The sequence below is a fragment of the Protopterus annectens genome, chromosome 9.part0, assembly GCF_019279795.1.
Source record: "Protopterus annectens isolate FY-2018-M chromosome 9.part0, PAN1.0, whole genome shotgun sequence".
Taxonomy (NCBI): Eukaryota; Metazoa; Chordata; order Ceratodontiformes; family Protopteridae; genus Protopterus; species Protopterus annectens.
This window is the reverse complement of record NC_056743.1, coordinates 378,710,143-378,735,756: the sequence shown is the minus strand read 5'-3', so window position 1 is coordinate 378,735,756 and position 25,614 is coordinate 378,710,143. Positions and strand designations below refer to the sequence as shown.

General features: G+C 38.8%; 1 protein-coding gene across 1 annotated transcript in view; it reads right to left on the bottom strand.

Moving 5' to 3' along the window:
* Nucleotides 1–25,614, bottom strand: part of PIWIL2 (piwi like RNA-mediated gene silencing 2) — a 2,846,460-nt gene that overhangs the window by 291,280 nt on the left and 2,529,566 nt on the right. Inside the window, exon 16 of the mRNA XM_044082113.1 lies at nt 19,322–19,429. Within this exon, the coding sequence (XP_043938048.1) occupies nt 19,322–19,429 (108 nt within the window). The remainder of the gene's footprint in view (nt 1–19,321; nt 19,430–25,614) is intronic.

Genomic DNA, 25,614 nt, shown 5'->3' with positions numbered 1-25,614 from the left:
GAAAATCTTTTTACCTGATGGCCCTAAAATTTTTGAAGACCTGGGCTCTGCTTTGTTATATATTAAAAAAAAATAAAATATTAGACAAAATAGAGGATATGGAATGGGCAAGTCCTTCGTTAAAAAGAATGGCAACAGGAACATCCTGGAAGACATCAGAGAAACAAAAAAGACTAAAAAACAAATGACATGTTTTATATTTCTTTGAACTCTTTAATTACAGTTTCTGCATTTACAAGAAAACCATAAATATCTTAATGATTTGTACAAAGTTATTCTAATGTGCAAGAACTGAAGTTTGTTTTATGAATGATCAAACTTTCATGAGGAACAAATAACCTGATATAAATCAACTTGTTTCTCTTTTGTAACTAAGAGACCTAAGGTTAGTAATATGTTATATTTTTCTTTCTTTATTTTAAATAGCATTCTCTTTAAACTAAACACATATGGGAGGGAGAGGGAGGGCAGGGAGGGGGGAAAGATGAAAAGAAGGAAAAAGGGGGAAAAATAATCTATTATCTCTTTAAAATTATTTATGCTGTTTAAATAATACTGCTACATATTATACTATGACTAAATTGCTTAAACACATTATATTAAATAATATGTTATGATATAACTGCAGTTGACTAGAACTAAAGCAGTTGTAAGTAATATGTCTCAGGTTTTACTTTACTAAAACAAACAGCAAGTAAATATCTATGTAGGTAGTTTTTTTTAGAAGTAACAATGTTCTGATAATACTGATATGTGTTTGTAACATACTCTGAATGAGAAAATGAAATGGGACACATAAATATAAGAAATGTTTATGTTAAATAATTGAAGGCTTGGTTTCACTGCCATAGAGACTGCAATGACCTATGGAGTGCTTCGAGAAGGTTTTACACTGTATAAATCCATTTACATTCAAAGTTAATGTTTGTCACTTACTTTTATTAAAATTCCTGCCAGAATGTTATAAGAGACAATTTAAGTTATAGGTATCCTCGTGAATAGTTTCCTCGAGCCGTTTTAAAAGCTTCAACATTCAGCAAATGCACAGAGAAGCTGAAAGCAGCCATTTTGAACTTTGACCCCTGATTTCACACAGACACGTCGCAAATTCAAGAAGTAAACCAGTTTCAGGAAGTAGAACTGCTGTAAATGCGGTATTGTGATGAAAAACAAACTTTATGACAACAAAATGTGAGTTTTTCTTTATAATAATTTACTTATTTAAGATGTAACTTATAAAATGTAAAAGTTATAATGATTTTTAATGGCTTAATATGCCATAGTAAACAAATGAAATAATTTAGAATGCATAGAAGCTAAACTCATGCATATATGACTCTGAAAGCTTATATAATTGCTGCACTTTAATGCATATAGATGCTTATAATTTAAGGATATATAATATTATAATGTATTTATTTTAACTAAGATAAATAAGTATGTGCATTATTATGATTCTATTTCAGAAGAAAATGTCATGTGATACATTTTAAAGCTGCAGTGCAGATATACAAGATATAGCAGGCTTTCATCACAATGATTTATGCATAACTAGAGATCAACATTGCTTTGTAGTATGTTCTTTTATCTCATATACTGAGAATAATCATTTTTATTTAAATGGTAAGAACAAGTAAGAGAAGGAAGCTTCTAGTGCATGTAGTTTAAAGTTTTAAAACTACTAACAGTACTGTTATGGCAGAAAATATGAATACTCTAATGTAAATAATGTTTTGAGTCATAATAGCCTGAGATAATAAATGTTATTAAATTCAAATGAACATAAACATATAATAAAAACCTATCATTACAAATTTTTATTAAACAGCCAAATGGGTATCTTTTTTTTTTTTCTTCTCTCTCCTCTGCTCCCTCTTTCAAGATTGTTAGAATGCTATTATGATAATGTACTCATTATATAGAATAGATATACATAGCATTGTTAAGATGATTATAAAAGTTTTATATGATTATACAAAGGTATCCTCAAGAATAATGTTGGTAATGCTTCTATTTCTCAAAAATGATTTATAATGAGTCATTTATTGTATAAGTTTTAAAGTAAACAATATATGAGATATACATAATACATGTTAGGGATATTGATTATAAGTTCTATTTTAGTTTCTTATATGTTATCATAAAGATTAGTTAGTATAAATGTTATAATAACCTATTTCTTAACTTTCATATTTAATTATTACATTAAGTACTTAATTGATCTTCTTTTATTTATTATACTATAAAATAAGAAGCGGTTATATAAATTGTTTAAGTCTTGCTATAATAGATAATCAAAATAATGAGTTTAACTTTAGTTAATAATAGTTAGTATTTAATTAATTTGGTGGCAGCTGGAGTACTGCTGCTTAGGATAGGGGGATAACTTGAGTGGTATTTGCTACTCGAAGTTGGAGTTTTTAACTCCAGGCTGGATGCATTGTTTAATCCAAACAATATTTTCACCTGATTATTGTTATGTGTATATAGTTTTGACATCCACATCACATTTTATAAACTCACTGTCACTACAAATAAAAGTTAAAATTTCACAAAATTCCATAAGATTTTCACTAAATGCAGCTATAATTAATATAATACCTAAAGGAGGAGACATAATAATACTTACTTTAGTAAATGCTATTCTGATTATATGTTTTATATGTTTATAAAAGTTAAATGGTAACTTTAAAAGGAATTTCTTTAAACATTAATGGATTGAATAACCCATGTAAAAGGGCAAGTTTAATGAGATATATTAATCTGCATAGAGCCAACTTAATATTCCTTCAGGAAACACATCTCCTGAAAAAAAGATATAGATAAATTAGCCACTAATAAATATACAGTCTTGGTTAGCTCAGAGCACACACAGAAAAAAAGAGGAGTGGCTATTTTATGGAAGAAAAGTATGCCCATACCTAAAATTATTAAGTCATATAAAGATGACAAAGGAATGTTCTGCCTGGTTACAATACAGATTAATGGGAAAACATATACATTGATTAATGTATACTGGATACCAGGAATTGGCACTAATACAGTGAAACACCATCTCAATAAGATTATATCATTTTCTAAAGGAAATAGTATTTTAGCAGGAGATTTTAACTGTATCCTACATGAAAAAGATACTACTACTATAGGAAAAAGGAAAATCACATCCAATGCAAAACATTTAAAGGATTTCATTAATTTATATCATTTGAATGATATTAATAATCAGACAGATTCTAAATCATTACCATATACTTTTTTTTCTAACAGACATAAAACTTATTCAAGAATAGATAGAGTCTATTTCTAACCAACTGGTAACTGACCTAACTAATTCTAAGATCATTTCATGCCCTATATCAGATCATAATTCAATTGTCTTTGAATTTACGGTAAATATTACTTATAATGTTCAGATCAAAAGAATACCAGCATACCTAACTCAACTAAAAGATTATAAAGATTATATACTTACAGAGGTACAACATTTCTTGGACTTAAACACTACACCTGACGTCTCCATTATTTACATTTGGGATGCTCTAAAATCTTATTTATATGGACAAAGTATCAGATGGTATAATAATAAAAGGAAATCTTGGAACAGGGAATTAATAGACATTCAAAACAAATTAGACTCATATAAACATAATAATATGGAAAATATTATGGACAAAAAAGTCATTGAGGAAATAAATAAATTAAATGAGAAATACAAAGAAATTTTAAAAATTTTTGTCTTACTTAATAAGTCCCAAATACTTACATAGACTTAAAAATAAAACGAAAAGGCTGAATAAACAAAATCACATCAAAGAAATTTTCTCTCCAAGGAAAAAGAAGAATGTCTCTAGTTTACCAGAAATATTAGATGAATTTAGAAATCACTTTCATAACATTAACCATAATAACATTAATACGGAATCTAAAGACAAAATAAAGAACTTTATAATTACAAACATGAACAAAAAACTTAATAAACAACAGACTAGATTAAAAGATAAAAATATTTCATATACAGAGGTTATCACACAAATACATAAACTTAAATCAAACAAAGCACCAGGTAATGATGGTATTATTCCTGAGATTTATAAAATCCTTCCTAAGAGTACCTATTCATTAATACATAAGGTTTTCATTTCAGCTCAAAATGAATTGACAATTCCCCCATCTTGGCAATACACATTTATTTCACCAATTTTGAAACCCAATAAAGATCCAACTAGATGCACTTCATATAGACCCATTTCATTACTTAATGTTGACTACAAAATGTTCATGAATATATTTGCTGACAGATTAAAGACAATCATTCCAAGTATAATAGATATAGATCAGACAGGCTTTATTACAAATAGAAATACTTTTGATAATATAAGGAGAACTTTAACTCTGATTGATTATGTAAACAGAAAAAAGAAAGATTTGACACTCACCAGCCTTGATATAAGTTCAGCATTTGACTCAGTAAGTTGGGACTATTTGTTTATCTTACTGAAGTGTACAAATTTCTCTGATACATTTGTGAATTTAATTGAACATCTATATAAAGGAGCGTTGGCATACATTAAAATTGGAACATATGTCTCACAAAAAATACCCATATTAAAAGGTACAAAACAAGGGTGTCCACTTTCACCATTATTATTTACTGTAATAATGGAGCCTTGGGCTAATATGATTAGAAACAGCAATGATATAGATGGATTTGATATAGACGAAAATACAATATCTAAAATCCAACTTTTTGCAGATGATGTTTTAATTACATCAGCAGGAACAAATTCTTCTATGTAGTCATTATTTGATAAGATGACAGATTTCAAGAATATTTCTGGTTTGATATTTAATGAAGAAAAAATTAAAATATTACCAATATACACAGGAAAAAATGTTCTCACTAATGATTTTCTCAAATACATACCCATTTCAGGTCAAATAACTTATTTAGGCATAATATTAACTAAAGATATTAAATCCATTATACATCATAATTATAGTAATTGTCTTCATAATATACAAAATCATTTCAATAGCTGGAACAATATGTTTTTTACCATGGAAGAAAGACTCACAATTATTAAAATGATAACATTCCCGAAGATATTATACATAATACAATCAATAATACTCCCACCTACAAAAATAATTATTAAGAAATTAAATTCACAAATGTTACATTTCTTATGGGCACCTAATAGACCTAGGATTGCATTAAAGAAACATACTAATAGTTGGTCTCAAGGGGGCATATCATTTCCAGACTTTAATTTATATGCTATCTCTTCTATTATAAAAGTTATAACATTACTAATAGATCAGTCATATGCTGCAAAATGGAAGGAATATTGGGAATTAATTAGCATGCACTTCACAAAAATATCATTAACACACAAAAATACTATTATAAACAATCCCATGTTATGGTTACTTAAAGAGTTTTGTACCTCATCTATTACACCAAAATATATAGCTAGTTACCCATTAAATATTATTATTAGATATCGTAATTTTATATATATATGCATCCTAAGTATAAGGAATGGAATTTTATCTTATTTCCTATAATGTATACACAAGGTATTCTTTTATCATCCACCTCTGAAAGAACTCTTCTAGTCACAGAGAATAATTTAAAGTATTGGTATCAGATGCTGTCTGACAATAAAGTAAAAAATTTAGACTTCTTAAAGCAAGAATTTGATTTCAGAGAAACATGTTGGTTAGAGATTCAAACTTTTAGACAACATCTTGCTAACAAACTTGATTTAATGTATTTAACAGTTAAAGAATCTGTTCCAATACTGATTGACTACTTGATATTAAATTTACAACATAAGGGTTCTGATAAAGGTAAGCTCTCACACATACATAAAATTATTAGAGATGAAATCTATTATAGTTCAGATAATTACTGGAATTATTTCAATTCCATTAATGGTGAATTACCAAAACAACAAGATAAACAATATATATTGGAATCTGCTTATAAAACTACTTCTTCTATTAATTGGAGACTTTATACCTGGAAATTTTTACATAGATCTTTCTATACACCCTTAATGATGAAAAAATAAACAAAAAAGACAACATATGTAAGAGATGTACTGTAGAAATAAATGCTGAGTGGGCACATATGTTTTACGATTGTATAAAACTGAAGGAATATTGGATGTTAATCAATGATTTTTTGCAGGCTCTTTTTACAGATAGTTTCATAGTCTCTAAATCACTTATATTATTTAACACCCCTGTTCCTAAATGTGTTAAAAAGTTAAACTTCCTTTATTATGGTCAATTCTAGCAGTGGCTAGAAAAATAATAACCAGAAACTGGATTTCAGATACTCCTCCTTCATTTAATGAATTTAAAAATGTTATGATTGAAGTGTGTCATATGGAACTAATGACAATAAAGTCAAGAACCATTAGGAAAACATCTTACTATAATATATGGGATACCTTACAAAACTTATTAAAACAGTCTTAGTTTTATTAGTAAGATGTTACAGTTTAATTAATTGATTTGATTTAGAGTGGATGTCTTTGTAAATACTTTAGTTGTTTTATCAAATGTCATAATTGTTTATATGTTAACTGCTTGCATAAGATTGTTACAATATTTATTTTGTATGTTAAAACTAATAAACTTGTTTTAAAAAAAAAACTGATGGGATGGTTATGGATCAAAAGTGTTTTATAGAGGGAAAGAAAATGTTCGCCAACATTAGTAGAGCAATAATGATTTAGAGGTAAGTACAATGTAAGAAAACACTGCTATTCAAGGTGGAGCTTGATGAACAGAAAGCATTTGACAAGTCAGTTTGGGATTTTATGAGTAGGGCAATGGCAGAATTTGCATTCCATGACAGAAGAATAGGGTTAATTAGGAGGATATATAAATTAATTGGGTAAGTATTAAGAAGGGAGGGTTCTTCCCAGACAAACTGCATTTTTACAGAGGAAACAAACTGGGGTTTCCTCTTTCCCCATTATTTGCTTTACATTTAGACCACTGGCAAAAAATAAGGGAGTCACTTTCAAGGATGTAAATGGTATGGTATTCAAAAGTCATCTTTATATTTAGATGACATTAGTTTATACTTGACAAATACAGAAAAGGACATTTCAATTTTGTGGAACATTCTGAGACAGTTTCAACTAATTTCGGGATACAACACTGACGAAGATAAAACAAGTTATAGCAGTTAACTATGTACCCACAAAAGAACTGGCTCAACAATACCTACATTTATGGGGTACATAACATAACACATTTAGGTAGAGAGATTAAAAAGGGTTCTGCAGGATGTGTGGAGATCCTAAACAAAAGATAATACAAAATATGAGAAAATGTAAACTCTTAACCAGGATATGGATAGTAAGATACATGCAGATAAATTGTTTTTAGTCCCTTTAAGTTTAGTACGTTAAGTCAGGTATGTTTTTATTAACTAGTGGTGAAATTGTGGATGATTACTAATAAATGGCTAAAGGAATTTAGTTGGGATGGGGAGGGGGCAAGTGGCTTAAGTTAATTCACTCCACAGAACAAGGTAATTTAGTGATATCTGATTTGAAGGGATACTCTAGAGCTATGAGTTGAGGTTCTTGTGCATCGACGCATAGCTTTATAGATTGGTACTAGGCTAACTGCCCTTGTAGACCATTTTAAGCCTAGCCAATTACCCCATGTGTGAATCAAACCCTACACCTTCTGTTTGTAAGGTAAACACCTTAACCCTTATGCCAACTCCCACCCTTAAATAAGTATCAGGCTATCTACGCTAGTAGGCCATTCCAAGCCCAGCCAACTAACCCATGTGAGAATCAAACCCTGCTCCTTGTACCTAAAAGGTGACCACATTAACCACTATGCCAACCTTCCACCCTACACAGACAAGGTTATAAATCAGTGGAAAACGACAATAATGATGATGAAATGGGAAGGAAGAGTTTGAGAAATAAGCAAAGAGGAGGATTTTGGATGCAGATCCTTAAGGAAACTACCACCACCATACAGATTATTGTATTTATAAGTTAGCATAAAGTATTCTAAGAGCCAAGCCAAGACAGGAATGCAGAAAGGAAAACTGACCAATAGGAATGACTGCAAGTCATGCCTCTCAACTGCCCAGATTTTCACAGAATGTCCAGATTTTTGTCTCATATTTTTGTTCCGTTCCTCATAAAATTTGTGGTTTTCTGTCAAATAACTGGGATGATCTGAGTATTGAAGTCACTAAATAATAACATACATTTGAGTTTCAGACTTTCAATCCTTTAGAAAATATATGTTAACACATACCCTGTTACTGTACAACTTTCTAGGTTTATAAGAGCAATATTTAAAATATGTTCCTATTTTTGGGCTTTTGTCCACCCATTACGCCAGCCTTTGTCCATATTTCTTGTACTAAGAGACTAAGAAGTATGCTAGAAGAAGAGGTATAGAAATTAAGCAAGAGGGGACAGAATGTACTGCAGAAAATCAGCAAAGGAATCAAAGTATTAAAGGCAAATAACCAGAGACAGAAAAGTAAGTGAGCAGGATGAGGCCAAGTAAAAATTTGGACTACAAGAGTAGAGTGTCTTCCCTACCAAGGTTGATAAACTACATGCCAACAGAAAAGAATAGAGGAATGCTAAGTGAAATACTACCTCTGGAGAGATTTTTACTTGAGCCTAGAACAAAAGCTGTTGTTAAAAAGGAAGAGTTACTATTGCAAACAACAAACTGCATGAGAACTGTATCAATCAAGCACAGGAAGTTAGAAAGACTGGAAAAGCAATTTACAAAGGAAAGTACAAATTGTGTACACTTACCATAAATGTAGATGTTAGAGTGTACTTGTTGCAGTCATCACATTTGGGTTATCCTGCCAGGGGGAGCCCTCTGTCGTCCCAAATACCAGAGCCTTTAGTTTTTTTATGTTGGTTGCTGTCGCTCCAGGACTGACGTCAGGTCGTCAGTGGTATAAAATCAGGCAGTCGACGACATTACATCAGTTTGTCTTGCCCTGTCAGGAGCCCTCAAATAGGGAGCTTGGCTATGGTGGAAGAACACCATCAGTAGAATGTAAATACCAAAAATTCCCTGTAAGGGGAGAGGAATAGAGAGAGAGACAAGTTGGATGGAGGGAGGGAAACCAGGACTGCAACAGTGAATACACTCGAACATCTACGTTTATGGTAATTGTACACAACTGTACTATGTTCTTCGTGTTTCACTTTTGCAGTCCTCACATTTGGGTTGATTCCCAAAGCTGAAGAAAAGGGTGGAGGCAGACAAAACGACTGGGGACTGGACAAGATGTCCTGCAAAACTGCGGTGGCAAAGCTTGCCCTGGATTTGGAGAAGATAGGCAGGTGGTAATGCTTGGTGAAGGTATGAACAGATGTCCATGTTGCAGCCTATAGGATGTCCCTGGTGGGGACCCCTCTGAGAAAAGCTGCAGAGGTGGAGGTTGCCCTGGTGGAATGTGTCCTGACCCCCTTTGGGGTGGTTTCACATGCTGTTTGTAGCAGAAATGGATGCAGTGTGCTAACCATTTGGAGATTGTTTGTTTGGATATGGCCTTGTCCTCTGCCCCTACTGGGAAGCTGACGAGCAATTGATCAGTTTTTTTCTAAAAGAGTTAGTCCTGTCCAGATAGAATCTGAGCTGTCTGTGCACATCTATAGTGTGCAGAATCCTTTCCCTCTTGTTTTGTGGGTTAGGGAAAAAGGTGGGCAAATGAATGGATTGGTTGAGAGCCACAGTGGACACCACTTTAGGCATGAAGGATGGGTTAGTCCTGAGAGAGACCCTGTCAGCATGAAAAAGTATGAAGGGCTCTACAGCCATGAATGTTTGTAACTCTGATACTCTTCTAGCTGAAGTGATGGCCAGAAGCAAGGCTGTCTTCCAACAGAGGAATTTTAACTCTGCTGAAGCTGCAGGTTCAAAGGGGGGGTAGGATAGGGTGAGATTTTCCAACACAAAGTTAAGGTCCCAAGCTGGGGTAGGAGCTCTTCTGGGTGGCCTTAAGTTGTTAGCCCCTCTTAGGAACTGATTGATGCGAGGGTGTGAGAAGACAGGTGGTTCTGTGCAGTAATGAGCAGAGATGGCAGAGGCATGAATTTTAATAGAAGAGAAGGATAGACCCCTGTGTGTAGTAGGTCTGCTAGGTAATCCAGGATGAGAGGTAGGGAGGGCTGTGCCATTCCAGCTCACTTAGCCTGGATCCAGGTGCAAAACCTTTTCCACTTGTCAGCATAGGATTTTCTAGTGCTGAGGTGTCTGGCCTCGCGTATAACATCTAGGACTTGTTTCTTAGTCTGGCAGTGTGAGGATAGGTCAGGGAATAAGCCAGGCTGCCAGATTGAGGGTCTGCAATTGGGGATGCATGAATTCTCCATTCCTCTGGGATAGGAGAGTTGGGATCTGAGGCAGGTGCCATGGTGGCAGAGGTGACAGGCTGTGCAGCAGTGGGTGCGCCACTGCTGGCATGGCCAGTCTGGGGCAATCAGGATTGCCCTTGGTTTTTCATCCCTTATTTTTAGCAGTACCCTTGAAATAAGTAGTAGAGGGGGAAATGCGTAGACTGAGAAGTTCGCCCACTGGAAGAACAGAGCATCCACTTTCCAGGCCTTGCTGTGAGGTTCCCTGGTGCAGAATTGCTGAGCTAGATGATTGGAGTGGGAGGCAAAGAGGTCCAATTTCGGGGTGCCCCATTTCTGGGTTACAAGGGTGAAGTTTCTGTGGTCTAGCTGCCACTCATGTGGGTCTAGCAGGTTTCTGCTTAAGTTGTCTGCCAGAGAGTTTAGGGAGCCTGGCAGGAATTGTGCTAGCAAGGTGTAGTTGCATGGCTGAGGCAGTGTGCCAAAGGGTCATGGTGAGACTGCAGAGAGGATAAGAGTGAGCCCCTCCCTGCTTGCTGATATACCACATCACTGTGGAGTTGTCTGTTTTGATCAGTAGAGGCCCCAGGGGAGAATAGGGGTCTGAAAGCTGTCAGGGCATGCTGAACAGCTAGCATCTTTTTTTGGTTGATATGCAGATGTATTTGGTTTGGGCTCCAATGGCCCTGAATGCACCTGCCGTCTAGGTGTGCACCCCAGGCATAGTCTGATGCATCTGTGGTGAGTGTCTGGGCGGCGTGGGGTTGGGAGAAGTGAAGTCCCTTGTTGTGGTTGCATACTGCTGCCCACCAAAGAAAATCTTTACTTAGACAAGGTATCATTGGTATGAGAGTTTCCAGGTCTTGAGAGTGTTCACACCAAAGGCTTTTTAGGTACCATTGTAGTTTCCCCATATGCAGTCTGGCATATGGAATGAGTAGAATGCAGGAGGCCATGAACCCTAGAGCTTGCAGGATTTTCCTTGCAGATAACTGGGTTCTGGTGGCTAGTTGAGAGAAGTATTTATTTATTTATTTATTTCAGTTTGATTACCGGGGAAGTCCACTGGGCCAAGAAGTGCTCATTTTCAGTGGAGGCCCGGGGAGAAAAGCTCCATGTGCAATACAATACAGTGTAGGTTACAAAATACAAAGGTTACAAAATGTTGTGGAAGAAGTACAAAATACAAAAGAAAAACAAAAAAGTTACAAAATGTAGGCTATAAATTCAAAAAATGAAAAAAAAATAATTCAAATTTAATTTACATGATGAGACTTTTTTTTTTTTTTTTTTTTTTTTAAATATATTCACAGTGTAGTAGTTAATTTGACATCTGCTAGTACAGGCTCTATGGATAGATGGGATTAAGCTTGAGAGTATAATAGAGCAGGAGTAAGTAGAGCTTGGAGGGAAAGTTTATGTAGGGTGAAAGCATGAGCATTTCCATTTGGAGGATAGGTGAAGAAAGAGTTGGTTTTTGAAGGATTCAGTATTGGGGATAGTCCTAAGTGAAGAAGGAAGAGAGTTCCATTTTTTACCTAGGGAGAAGGAGAGTAGAAGCTGACCAGCGGGACGTTTGGGTTTATGAATAGAGATTAGGTTTTGGTGTTCAGATCTCAAAGATCTGTTTGGGATGTAGGGGGGAAGAATGTTCTTTAAGGCTGGGCATTTATCAGGGGAGAATATTAGTTTATGAGCATTGGTTAGCTGGAGATAGTCTAAGTGGTTAGGGAGTTCTAACCAGTTCAGGGATTGGAGGCAGAGGTGAGTTGAAGTTTTGGATTTTGTGGCAAATTTGGAGATCTTATTGTAGCAAGCTTCAAGTTTAGAGGTGATGGATGTGGACAGATTGGTTAGAAGAGGGGCTTCATAAAGAAGAGAGGGTAGAAGGTAGGTTATTGCCAGGGTGTGCCTAGAGGAGTTGGAGAGAAATTGATTGTTCCTATATAGCATGCCTAGCTTTTGGTGGGTTTTCTTTATGTTTTGTAGTATGTGAAGATCGAATTTGAGGTGTTCATCTATGGTAATGCCAAGGAGTTTTGCTGGGGGGACTACTTCTATTGCAGTGGATGATTTGCTTTGTACCTTTGAAAGTGTTTTTGTCAAAGGAGAGAACCTTGGAGGGGAGAAATATTAGGATTTCAGATTTATTAGAGTTGAGCGAAAGGTGATTTTGGTGCATCCAGCTCTCAGTGGTGGAAAAAGCTATTTGAGTTTTGTTCAGTAGTTCAGGAATATTAGGGGCAGCGCAGACCAAGGTAGAGTCATCAACGTATTGGATGACTGTAGTGTCAGGGATGACAGAGTGAAGGTTATTAATAAAGATGTTGAAAAGCATGGGTCCAAGGATGGACCCCTGGGGAACACCAGTAGGAGTAGGCAGGAAGAAAGAGGAGGAGTTTTTCCATTTGACAGCCTGTGATCTGTCGTATAGCTAGCTGGAGAACCAGGAAAGAGTATTAGAGGAGAGATTGAGGTTGGCAAGGTGGAGGAGAAGATGGGAATGGGAAATGGTGTCGAAGGCTTTAGAGAGATCTAGCAGAACTGTGGATACTATGAGTCCAGAGTCTCGAGCTAGATTGACAGTTTCTAGGAAGGATAGTAGGGCAGTTGTGGTACTATGGCCAGGACGGAAACCATGCTGGGTGGGAGTAAGAAGGTCGTTCTGAATTAGGTATGGCAAAAGTTGAAGGTGGACACATTTTTCTAGAATTTTAGATATTGGTGAGAGGAGGGCAATGGGGCGGAAGTTGGCGATAGAGGTGTTTTTGCCTCCTTTGTGGAGAGAAAGAATGTAGGCTGAACGCCAGAGTTTGGGCACATATGATTCATTTAAGGATCTATTAATCAAGATACTGATTGGGAGAGCAATTCCTTCAGCTGCACACTTGAGGAAAGAGGAGGGTATGTTGTCTGGGGCATTTGAGCAAGGCTTTAGTTTAGATAAAAGCTTTTTTATAAGAAAGGTAGATACTGGTTCGAGATGGAAATAGGGGGGGGTTGTTATTTGGGGAGGTAGGTGCTTTGAGGGGGGAGTTGGGAGGGCTCATATTTGGGAATGTTTTAATTAGTTTAGCTATGGATTCAGTGAAGAAGGTATTGAAGTTGGAGCTAAGTTCATTGTCAGTTAAGCTAGGATCAGGGCAGGGGTTATTTCCAGATCCTGGATGGAGAAGGGAGTTAACTGATTTCCAGAATTGCTTAGGGTTCTTGTTGTTGTTTTGCTGAAATTTATTATAGTAGTTTTTTTTGTCTTTGGTAATAAGTTTTTTTGCTTGGTTGCGGAGTTGGGTATATTGGAGTAGGGCAGAGGACAGTTTTTCTGGTAAAGGTTCCAGGATTTGTCTCTGTGGCGCATAATTTGTTTAGTTTCTTTGGTGAGCCGGGGGCAGGATTGTTTTTAATTCATTTGTTTCTTAGAGGGGCTAGGGAGTTAAGAGTCTTTAGGAAAATAGAGTTAAAAAGCTCTACAGCGTCGTCAAGAGGGAGAGAGTTTAGGATTTGCCAGTTCATTTGTTTAAGGATGTTGGAAAAAGTAGAAGGGTTGAAATTGCTAAGGTTACGAGTTTGAATGTAGACATGTTGGTGTTGGATGCTACTAGTTGATCTATGGATGAAGGCAGGGAGGTGATCACTGAAAGTGTCAGGAATGGTGCCAGAGAGAGTGATTTTGTCAGGATGGGAGACAAGTATCCAATCAAGGATGGAGCCTGGGGGTTGTTTTTTGTTGGGACGAGTTATAGAATGGATTACTTCAGTGAAGTTGTAAAGGTTAATAGATAGAAGAGGGGAAGGAGTGTTGATTTTATTCCAGTCAATATTGACATCGCCTAGAATAAAGGTTTCATATGTTATTTCGGTTGAGGCCCAGTGTAGGATATCGTCGAGGGTGGAGATATTATTGCTGGGTGAGATGTACATAGAAATAATGCAGATGGATTTGTATTTGTTCAAACGGAGAAGGCTAGTTGTGATTTCAGAATTTTTGAATTGAGGGGTATGAATTTGGAGAGGAATTAGGGAGAGAAGGTTGGAGTAGATTAGTGCAGAGCCTCCACCTTTTTTATTTAAATGGTCGCTTCTGAGGATGTAGTAGCCAGGAGGTAGGATTTCAGAGTCGTCAGTAATGTGGGGTTTTAGCCAGGTTTCGGATAAGGCTAAGATGTCAGGTTGGTAGTGATTGAACCAAGCATGGACGAGGTGAGATTTGTTGTTAAGGCTCTGGGCATTGATAGTGAAGATCGTAAGAGAACTAAGAGGGGAAGAGGGTGGAGTTGGCTATCAGATAGGCTTGTTTTTCTGGAGTAAGGAATGCCATCTGTGATGCTATGTCCAGGTTTGTTCCCAGGAATACATTTTTTTGTGTGGGTACTAGTTTTGATTTCTTTTCGTTGATAGTATACCCCAGGGAGGTCAGTAGGTCCTTTACAAAGGTCAAGTGGTGTAACAGCTTTTCCTGACTGTCTGCCTAAATCAGGCAGTCGTCTAAGTAGGGGTAAATTTGAATATTTCTTTGTCTGCAGAAAGCAATGGCAGGAGCCAGACATTCTGTGAAAACTCTGGGAGCAGTGGATAAGCCAAATGGAAGCACAGAGAACTGAAAGTGCAGTGATCCTGCCCTGAACCGTAGGTATTTCCTGCATGATTCCCTGATTGGGATGTGTAGGTAGGCCTCTTTTAGGTCTAGGGTGGCTAACTAAGCATCCTTGGAAAGCATTGGTAAAAGCTGCTGGAGGGTGAGCATTCTGAATTTTGGTATCACCAGAAAGGTGTTTAGAATGGATAGATCGAGGATGGGGCGCCAGGTGCCCTCCTTTCTGGGTACCAGGAAGAGTGTGGAATAGATACCTTGGCCTACCTGTTCTGCAGGAACACGCTGTATTGCCCTCATGGAGAGCAAGGAAAGGACTTGATTTTTGGCCTCTGCCCACTGGTTTGGAGGAAGATCTGGGAACCCTTTTGGGGTTGGCGGAGTGTGGAAATAAAATTTGTATCCCTGGGACACTATGTTGAGGACCCATCAGTCATTGGTAATGGTGGCCCAGCTGCTTGCGTGGAAGGAGAATTTTCCTCCTAGGGGCACAAGCAGGTGGACAGAGGTAGGGGGTGAAGTGTAAAGTCATTGTGAGTTCTTACCATAAGTGGCGGGGCTTTGCACTCCCTGTTTTTGAAGAGGAGGAACTCCATTGCTTAGATCTCTGCATTCCCTGGGGCTGATGTCTGGGGGGTCTGCTTCTCCTGGGTCTGGGTTGAGCTGGCCTGGAGGGGCAGGAAAGGACCAGTGCTTGGAGGGGCAATGCCTACTGAACCTCAGAGTGGCTGTACCTGTAAGAAGTCTTTAACTGTCTGCATAGATTTATCTTTTTCTTCCATCGTTTTTAAGACCTCTTTTGCTTTGGTGCCAAATAAGTAGTCTTTGTTCAAGGGTGCATCCAATAATTTGGATTTGATATGGTCTGGCAAGGTCTGTTCCTTAAGCCAAGCATGCCTTCTAAGGACAGAACCAGTGACTGCTGCCCTGCAAGATGCTTCTAGGGTGTCAAAACCATATTGTAAGGTGTGCTTAGTTACTTGACTTGCAGAATGCATTAACTCTTGTAATTCTTTGTTTTCTGCACAAGCAGGAAAAGAAGATATTTTTTGTTTGAGGAGTTCCATGGTATGTTGCTGATATTTCAGCATGTGGAAGTTACAATTTAATGTTCTAATAACAAGAGTAGCAGGTGTATAATTTTTTATCCCATATGTCTAATGCTCGGGAATCCCTATCTGAGGGGGTGGGAGTCTTAGCTGAATTTGCTTTGATTCCTTTAGGTACTTGAGAAATTACCTCGGAGTCAGCAGTAGGATTTTTGAAAAGAAATTTGGGAGAGTCAGAGACTCTAATACCTGCCAGGTTTCCTGGGAGTAGGAGGAAGGGTGTCAGGAGTCAGACTGGATTCCATAAAAACATCATCCACAACATCCAGGACATGAGAAATGACCAAAGGTCTGTGCTGTGGTAGATCTAAGAATGCCGAGTCTCTTTTTTGACTGAGGGTAGTCCTGACATTCCCATTGGAAATGCTCCCTTAAAGTATGTACGGTTTCCCCAAATGAAAAATCTTCGGGTGGAGAGGCAGAAGGAATGGATTCCTCTGCATCAGAATCCTCATAAGCAGAGAGGGGTTGCATATCTTCATATTCAGATGCATCAGAGTCATCGGACTCCTGTTCAGATTAAAATACTAAGGTCAAGTCTCTTTTTCTTTTGTAAGGGGTAGCCTGGCTTCTCCTAATAAGCATAATAAGGTCTTCCTCTATTTTAAGCATTTGAGACAGAGGCAAGGAATCAGGTGCCTGAGCTTGGGTCATCGTTTTTTTGGGTGTGGTTCATACCCTGGGCCTTAGAAACTCGGTAGTTTTAGAAAGAACTGAAAATGTGAAAGAAGTTGTCGGTCTGAGTCGAGAATCGGTAGTGCGAAGTACTTCTTCAGAATCTGGTGCCTGCTCAGCGGCTCCAGATCCATCCAAGGTAGAGACATCCGCAGGATCCTTAGTCGAAGAAGTGTCTCACAGCATACTAGACACTGAAAGGGTCTCGGTAGCGGCCTGAGAAGCCACAGAAGTGGGCATCAGGAGCTGCAAAAACGCCTGAGAAACAGAGAACTGACGACTAGCTTAACGGAAGTGTTGTCAGCAGTTTTGGACCTGTGTGGTCTGTCTCTGTCTTTATCTTTACGTTTTTTCGGAAGATCGATAGTCGGATGGCTTACCGAAGCCATACAGGAGTTCGAGGAATGAGAGCGAAAATATCTAAATACAATAAGGGCCCAATGATGTATAGTTCTGGCGTTGAACAAAGCACAAAATTGACAGCGGGGAACGTCATGGGCTGGGCCTAAACAGGTGACGCAGTAAGAATGGAAGTCTCAGTGTGGTATTTGCTTTCCACAGGAGAGACAATTGTTAACTATTTCTGACATCGGTTAGAGCAAGAAAAAAGGATCCCCAACGGGGTACTTAGCTTTACAAGACTTCAACTTCAATTTGGAAACGAAAACTCAGGTAGCAGCCGACCGGTACTAGTGCAAACTGCTTCCGCTTCAGGTTCCTCGGCAAGAAAAAGTGATGTAATGGCATCAGCTGCCTGATTTTATCCCAATGACGACCTGACGTCAGTCCTGGAGTGACAGCAACTGACGCAGAAATACTAAGCCTCTGGTATTCGGGCCGACTGAGGGCTACCCTTGACAGGATAACCCAAATGTGAGGACCGCAACAGCGAAACATGAAGAACATCAGTAGGACATCTGTATGACTCTTAAGAATGCAACAAAGACCAGAAAGTTTGTTTTTTGCTTAGAATTATTTGCATATGTATTTTTATACCCCAAGCAGACTTGAGAGAATTTTTCCTGAAGCAGATTGCAAATGCTAAAGTGGGTAAGAACGTGAATGGTAATTGGGAAAATGTTTTATGGGAGTGTAATACATTGGCAGATTTTAAAATTTCCGCCTATGGAGTACTTTGCCAGAAATGTTGGGGGGAGAAAATGGTTATAACTAAAGAAATGATTCTTTAGAGCCAGGACAGGATTTGAAATGCCTAGACATATTAAGGCCTTGCTAATTTTAATGCTACTGGACTGTCAAAAAAGCAATTACTAGACAACTAAAATCAAAATCTAAATGAACTGTAACTGAAGTACTGGGTACTGTAAAGAAGATAAAGGAAAAGGAGGCGGGATCTTTATAATCAGGAAGGAGCAAATCATACAGAAATAACTGGAATTTGGGAACAATACTAACAGAATAAAATTCAACAGGAGGGAGAGGTTTAAGAGATAGCAGGAACTGACTCATTTGTGTAATGCAGTGAATAAAAATAGTTAAAAAAAAGGACATGAACACTGTATGACTATAATGGAAACTCTTACTACACTTCATTTTCTTTTCTGGTAATGTATGTGTACCTATGTCACTATTTAAAATGTGGATAAAGATGTTAAAATATTTGATATTTGTGTGTGTGTGCACATAGTTTTCACTGGAAATTGCACTTTATCATACTGAAAATGTCATATAACTGAGTCTAGTGGTGTAAGTAAAACCAAGACCACCTAAATAGTAATTCCTATGTCTCTAGGTATGTTGTATTTTACCTCTGTTCTTCCTTTGCTGCCTGCAATTAAGGAAGACATTTCTTAGAATAGACATCATGCATAAACTGATACCTCGCAACACAGCTACATGATTAAATTGACAATAAATGCTGCATGGTCTTTGAGAGAGATTTGTTGTAGGAAAACTGGACTTGCTGAAGAATGATCCAGTCAGTAAGGCTGATTTGTTCATAAACACTTTCTCTGTACACATCCACAGATTTTAAAGAATCATCTTTAGAACAGCAGGTAATAACCATATTTCCACATTTAGCACACACACTCGTGCAGAAAGGTAACAGTGTATGTGATGGACTACATTTTTTTTATTTTGTTAAGATCACAGAACATCCTTACTTAACAGCAATAAAAACATTTTCAGAATAGAATGCACTCAGTCATACTAGCATGTGGTAGTTACAGAAAACATTGCCTAAAAATAAATGTTGTTCCTTTAACTGACAAAGAGTACTTCTTGTTTTTCTCATTTTATTTGATCACCAGGCAAGTGGTATGATTCAACATGCTAGGGTCTTATCACAGGCACAGAATGCAATGTAAATGACAGATACTATGTGACAACAAACTGACGAATAGCAAGCATCATTTTGCCAGTGAATGTGAAGGTAAATGCTGTACACAAGGTACAAGGAGGAACACAACCACGCTTTAGGAACAACTTGTACTAGTTAATTAACAGAGCAAAACCGCTACCTGAACTCTAACATAGCAATAGTGAAGTAAATAAGAATCTTAACCAAAAACAAACAGTGTGACTTCACAGTGTACACTCACCTCTGCAGGTGATCGGGACTCAGGTTTGCAGTATTTAGTACACAGATGTAATGGGTTGGAATACCACAGCCCTGTCTGACATGATGGGCAAGCAAGTAAAAATCAATCCTGAAAGACAGGAAAATGTGACCAATCAACACCACAAAGCTGCAATCTCCCACACTACATTTATTAACATATACTGCTTCCAACTAGCCTGTCATTATGGGAAACACAGTACTGAAAAGCTTTTGTTGGCAAACTACTACTAGCAATTATCAATGACATATTACTAATAGATAAAATAGCTGCTGAGCATCAAACAGCAGACTTGCTGTAAATGGGACTTGTAGAATGAGGGGACAGAGACCCCTTTTATTTGTGGTGTCTAATGCTGTTGCATTCCATGTTTAAGCACTGAAAACCTTGCCTGCATCAGTACACTTTATAGAACAGTGAAAATTTGTGCAGCTGCGTACTGCATTACATCTTTAACGCTGCATCATTCAGTATTCCACTCCACACTGCACTCACTTGTATTTACTTTTCCAACAGTATAGTCTTTCCAGAAATCACCCCCCCCCCCCCTAAACGGAGTACCTTAAAGAAATCAACTGCAAATAAGTTCTATCCCAATGATTAAAGGTGGGTTCACAGAGAGTACACCTCCACATACAGTGTACGCTGAGTAAATCTGTACAAATGAACCAGTGACCTTGGGTCACCAACTGAGCTCCGTCAATCCTGTCTAGTCCCTCGCAGTTGAAGAAATCTATACTTACTGTTCATCAACATTAGTACAGCAAGTTAAGAAAATACTGTCCCAACTCCAGTCATCTACTGAGGCCTGACTAGCTAGAACAATCCCAACGACTCTTGAATCCCAAAAATTAAATTTATCACATTTACCACAAATAACCTCCCACCACCTAACACGGCACTAAATATAGTTTCATCTACCACCACCAAAATATAAGTCACCCATATTACATTATACATCACAGAGGCATGCAATATCCACAGTCACACTTACTGTTTCACTGTTACGGCCACGTGTGCTATTTGACTACACCCTCAGTCACTGTTCCTAACTACAAGACTGTGCATGCTTCGCCAAGCCTGTCTAGTCCCTTGCAGTTGATGAAATCCTCTATACTTACTGTACATGTTCATCAACATCAGCACATAAAGTTAAAAAATACTTAGCACCAGCTATATACTAAGCCCATATGGCATACCAAAACTCAGTGGTGGAGACTCAGTTTGCTCCTGACCTTTTCAGACCCTTTAATTGGTCTAATACAAAACCTATATGGCACACTAAAACTCAATGGTGATAACACAATTTGCTCCTAACCTTTTCAGACCTTTAATTGATCTAATACTAAACCCATATGGCACACCCAAACTCAATGGTGACAACTCAGATTGCTCCTAAACTTTTCAGACCTTTTAACTGATCTCCCAGCACTAAAGCATTTCATATACCACTCCTGAAGATTTTCAAGACCTATAGACGGATGACAAGATACATGGATAACAGACTTGTTAGGATAATTGGAAATTGTTGTTGCACCTACCACAACCTCACATCTTTGAGGTTCTCTCTTTCTGTAGGACATTGTCCTAAGAATGTTTCTCCTGACAGCAAAGGAAGCCGTTGAACGGATTTCTTTAGCAGTATGCTTAAGATCAACGATCTACAAGAGGACTCTGTAGGTGGGTTTATGACTGGATTCATACCAAGCTCCATTCCAGTTCAACATTTTTTCCCTTAAAAGCAGCACTGTTTGTGTAAATGAACAATGACATACAGCCTACGCCCCAAGCCCAGCAAGTTCACCACAACCTGTGCTGTGACACACTTCCTGAAAATCATTTAAAAAATGAAGGCTTTACACCTACAATGTTACCAAGTAATATCTTGCTCAGCTAACATCAGGGGCCCTCGATGTTAAGTACAAGGCTGGAATAAACTCTAAGCAATTTTTCCACCATGGTGCACGGAGCTAGACAACCACAACAACAAAGTTCAAAAGGCTGAATCATAACAGAGAAATACAAAAAAAAATCCAAAATGTTAGACACAATTTAATGCAATACAAAATAATGAAGGCGTGAACCAAATCCATCCAGATATCTGCAACAGAGGTATTCTTGAAGCAAACACTGGAAGCAGCCGAAGCCCTGTACACTAGTCTTTGACATCAGCATTTTTCAATGGGTAGTCACGTGTCCTTTATTTATAGCTTATTAACTGGGTAGGTAGACTGGTCCAGAGACCCCTTTCAGATACAACCCGGGCAAATTTAAAAAAACAGAATTATTCTGAACATGTGCATGCAAATTCCCTGTGAAGTACAAAAAAAGAGTGACATAAAATTATATATAGCTCATATTACAGCAAATAAAGTATAATGAAGTTTAACACACAGTTCAGATGTACAAATGATGGCATGACTCAGTATAGCAGCCATATGTAGAGCAGAGGAGAGACGCCTACAAAGTACAATTGCATTCCTGATATAGTACTTAGGTAGTAAAAGTGTGAAAAAATAAGTTATGTACTCACCATAACGTTCCATGTTTGTAGTCCATCTCACCCTTCATTCTTACATATGGGATCGATCCTCGGCTCCGACTCGGCCTATTTACAAGCTGGAAGACTTCTGGTTGGCTCGTGGCTAGGTAGGTATCCCATGGTGCACCAGTACAATCACCAGATCTTGTTTGCTGCTGACTAGAAGGAATAACAACATACAGAAAGAAGCCAATACTAAAAGGTCTCCATGAATAATGAAATTAATATTTTTTCTGTCTTCAGGTACTTCCAGGATGGGGGCAGGAGGGCGGGTTCATAAGAATAAAGGGTGAGATGGACTACAAACATGGAAGGTTATGGTAAGTACATAACTTCTTAATGTTCTGTAGTCCTATCTCACCTTCATTCTTTATATATGGGACAGCGTCCCTAGCGCCTTATTCTTGGGTGGCTCAAGGAAAAATACTCCCGAGTACCGTGGAACCAAAAGATGCTCTACCCCTGGAGGTTAAATCCAACTTGTAATGAGTAATAAAAGTGTGAGGGGTAGCCCATGTAGCAGCTGCACAAATATTATCAAGTGAGACCTTGGCTTGAAAGGCTGCAGAGGTAGATTGAGATCTGCTAGAATGAGCCTTGATTTTAAAGGGTAAAGGTTTACCCTCAGAATTGTAAACATAAGCTATACAGACAGAAACCCAGTTAGAGAGAGTCACTTTGGAAACTGTAAGCCCAACCTGGATTCGGAAAAGGAAATTAATAATTGATCTGATTTTCTGATGTCTTTAGTCCAGTGTAAATAAAAACGTAATTGTCTATGGACATCCGACCGGTGGAACCTGTACTCGGCTGCATTGGAGTGATTTGGAAAGAAAACCGGAATTTCTATGGACTGATTCAAAGTGGCATGGGAGCAGACCTTGGGGACAAAGGAGGGATTAGTACGAAGGGACACCCAGTCTTTGTGAAAAATCAAATAAGGCGGTTTAACATGCAATGCTTGCAATTCTGATACCCGTCTGGCAGACGTGATAGAAACCAAAAACAACATCTTCCACAACATAAATTTTCAAGGGGATGAATGAAAAGGCTCAAAGGCTGGAGATGTTAATTTAAATAACACAAAATTTAAATCCCATGAGGTCACAGGTTCTTGAACAGATGGTCTTAACAAAGTGGCACCTTTAAGGAGGGTTGTGCACAGTTTATAAGACATCAAGTTAGAATCTGGGAAACCTAGATGAAAATTAGAAATCGCTGCCAAATGAACTCTGATAGTGGCAGCCTCAGATCCTTTGTGAAAAAATTCAGAAAGAAATTCCAAAACCACTGGAATGGAAGCAGTGTAGGGGGTCAACATCCATTTTCTCCGCCCAAAGACAGAATCTTTTCCATTTACTGGAATATAGTCTCCTAGTGGAAGGTTTATGAGAAGACACAAGGATACGAGTCACGGAAGGTGAGAAGTCATGAAGCCTGACTAGGGATGGAACTGGAGCAGCCACGCTGTCAAATTGAGGGTGTGTAAGGAGGGGTGAAGCAAACCTCACATGTGAGTCAACAGGTCTGGAACTGGGTCCAGAATCCAAAGTTCGTCCAGGAGAAAAGGCCCGTGGAAGGGGAACCAAACCTGACGAGGCCAGTAAGGAGCAATGAGGATCAGTTTGCATCCCAGCCATTTCACTTTCTGAATAACCTTGGGAATGAGAGGAAAGGGAGGAAAAGCATAAAGGAGACCCAGGGGCCAATCGTGTACAAGTGTGTCTCTGGGTGACTCTCCCGGAGGGGGGATGAGGGAAAGGTAGCTGCTGCATTTGGCATTGATTGGGCTGGCAAAGAGATTGCAGCAAGGCTGTCCCCACCTGTGGAAAATCTGTTCCGCTGTTTCCTGTTTCAAAGACCACTCACGAGGCATCAGGATAGCCCGGCTGAGCTTGTCGGCTATCACGTTGGTTGTCCCTGGAATGTTCGTTGCCACCAGAAAATGCTGGGAAGGTATCACCCATTTCCAAACTCACATGGCCTCTCGACAGAGTGGGTAAGATCTGGTTCCTCCCTGTTTGTTGATATACCATACTAGCGACATGTTGTGTGACTGTAATGCAATAGTCCCCAGAGGAAGTGCTTGCAACGCCAGGAGCACCGCCCTCATCTCTAGAACGTTGATATGCAGGTGAGCCTCGTGAATTTGCTATGTGCTGTGGACAGTCCTGCCTAGATAATGCCCCCCCACCCTACCTGTGAGGCATCCGTTGTCACAGTGGCAACTAGCTGGCGAGGAACAATGAAGCAAGCGCCCGTGGTCAGTTGATTAGGTACTGTCCACCAAATAAGGTCTGTCTTGCAAGATTCTGTCAGCAGAATGTGATGGGATAATGGAAAGTGCTGAAAGGACCATTGGGACGACAGAAGCCACTGAAGATTTCTCATGTGTAACCTGGCTAGTGGCACTAACAGTATGGTGGAAGCCATGGTCCCAAGGAGCTGCAGAATAATCTTGGCTTTGACCCTTCTTAAGGGGAGAAGACGCTGAATTTGAAGAACCAGGTTTTGTGCCCTTTCGGCAGGAAGACGAGACACCATGTTTACTCTGTCTATCGCTGCGCCTATAAAAATCACAGCTTGAAGGGCACTAAGGCAGATTTTTCCCAATTTATAGAGATTCCCAGCTGGACACAAAGCTGAATAGTAGCGTCTCTGCCCTGAAGGAGTAGATGACTGGTGGGGGTGGTCAGGAGCAAGTCGTCCAAATACGGAAACAATTGGAATCCTAGACGTCTCAGGTGAGCTGTCACTACCTGCCATACATTTGGTGAGCACCCTGGGGGCTGTGGTGAGACCAAAGGGCAGAGCATGAAATTGGTAGAGACTGGGTCCCAGCCAGAAGCGTAGATGACTCCTTGACGCCCTGTCCATTTTTATGTGGTAGTAGGCGTCTTGGAGATCTATTCAGCACATCCAACTGTCTTTCCCTAACAATGGGAGTATAGACCGCAGTGTTACCATCTGGAACTTGTCCTTCTTTACTGATTCGTTCAAGCTGCTGAGGTCCAGAATGGGCCTCCAGTCCCCTGTACGTTTTGGCACTAAAAGGAATCTGGAGTAAGTTCAGGATCCTATTTGGTCTACTGGGACAGCTTGGATGACGCTTTTTGATAGCAACTTGTTGACCTCCACAGTTGCCTGATCCCTGTGACTAGGTGAAACATCTGGGATCTTCTTGGGAACAAAGGGCGGAAGAGAAAAGGGTATGACATAACCTCTGGTAATAATTCTTTGTACCCACTTTTCTTGAGTGATACTTAGCCAGGTTTCTGGATACAAAGAAATGCGACCCCGTCCAGTCCCAGAGCAGCACAGTTGGGCCCCACATCAGGAGCGCTATTAAGGCCGGCCCTGAAAGGAATCGCGACCTCCCTGGTTTTGCGGACTGCCCCTGCCTCTAGGGTGAAATCTACCATTTCCTCCTCCTCCTCCTCTGCCTCTGAAGGAGGAGTCACCCTGTGCCTCCTGGAAAAACCTCTGGGACTTCTTGAACCACATCTTACCGCCCCTCTGACCCTTAGTGTATGGTCTAGAGGGAACAGTAAAATGTACTCCCACGGCAGAGTATGTTTTACCTTCTTGCTCGCACTGGGTGAGTGTGTCCTTTACCTTGGATCCAAACAATGAGGAACCGTCGAAAGGGGCGTTGGGTAAAGGTAGACCAACGGTTCTGCAAAGTTACACAAACGCATCCAGGAATGACGCCTCAGAGAAATTTCTGAACCCG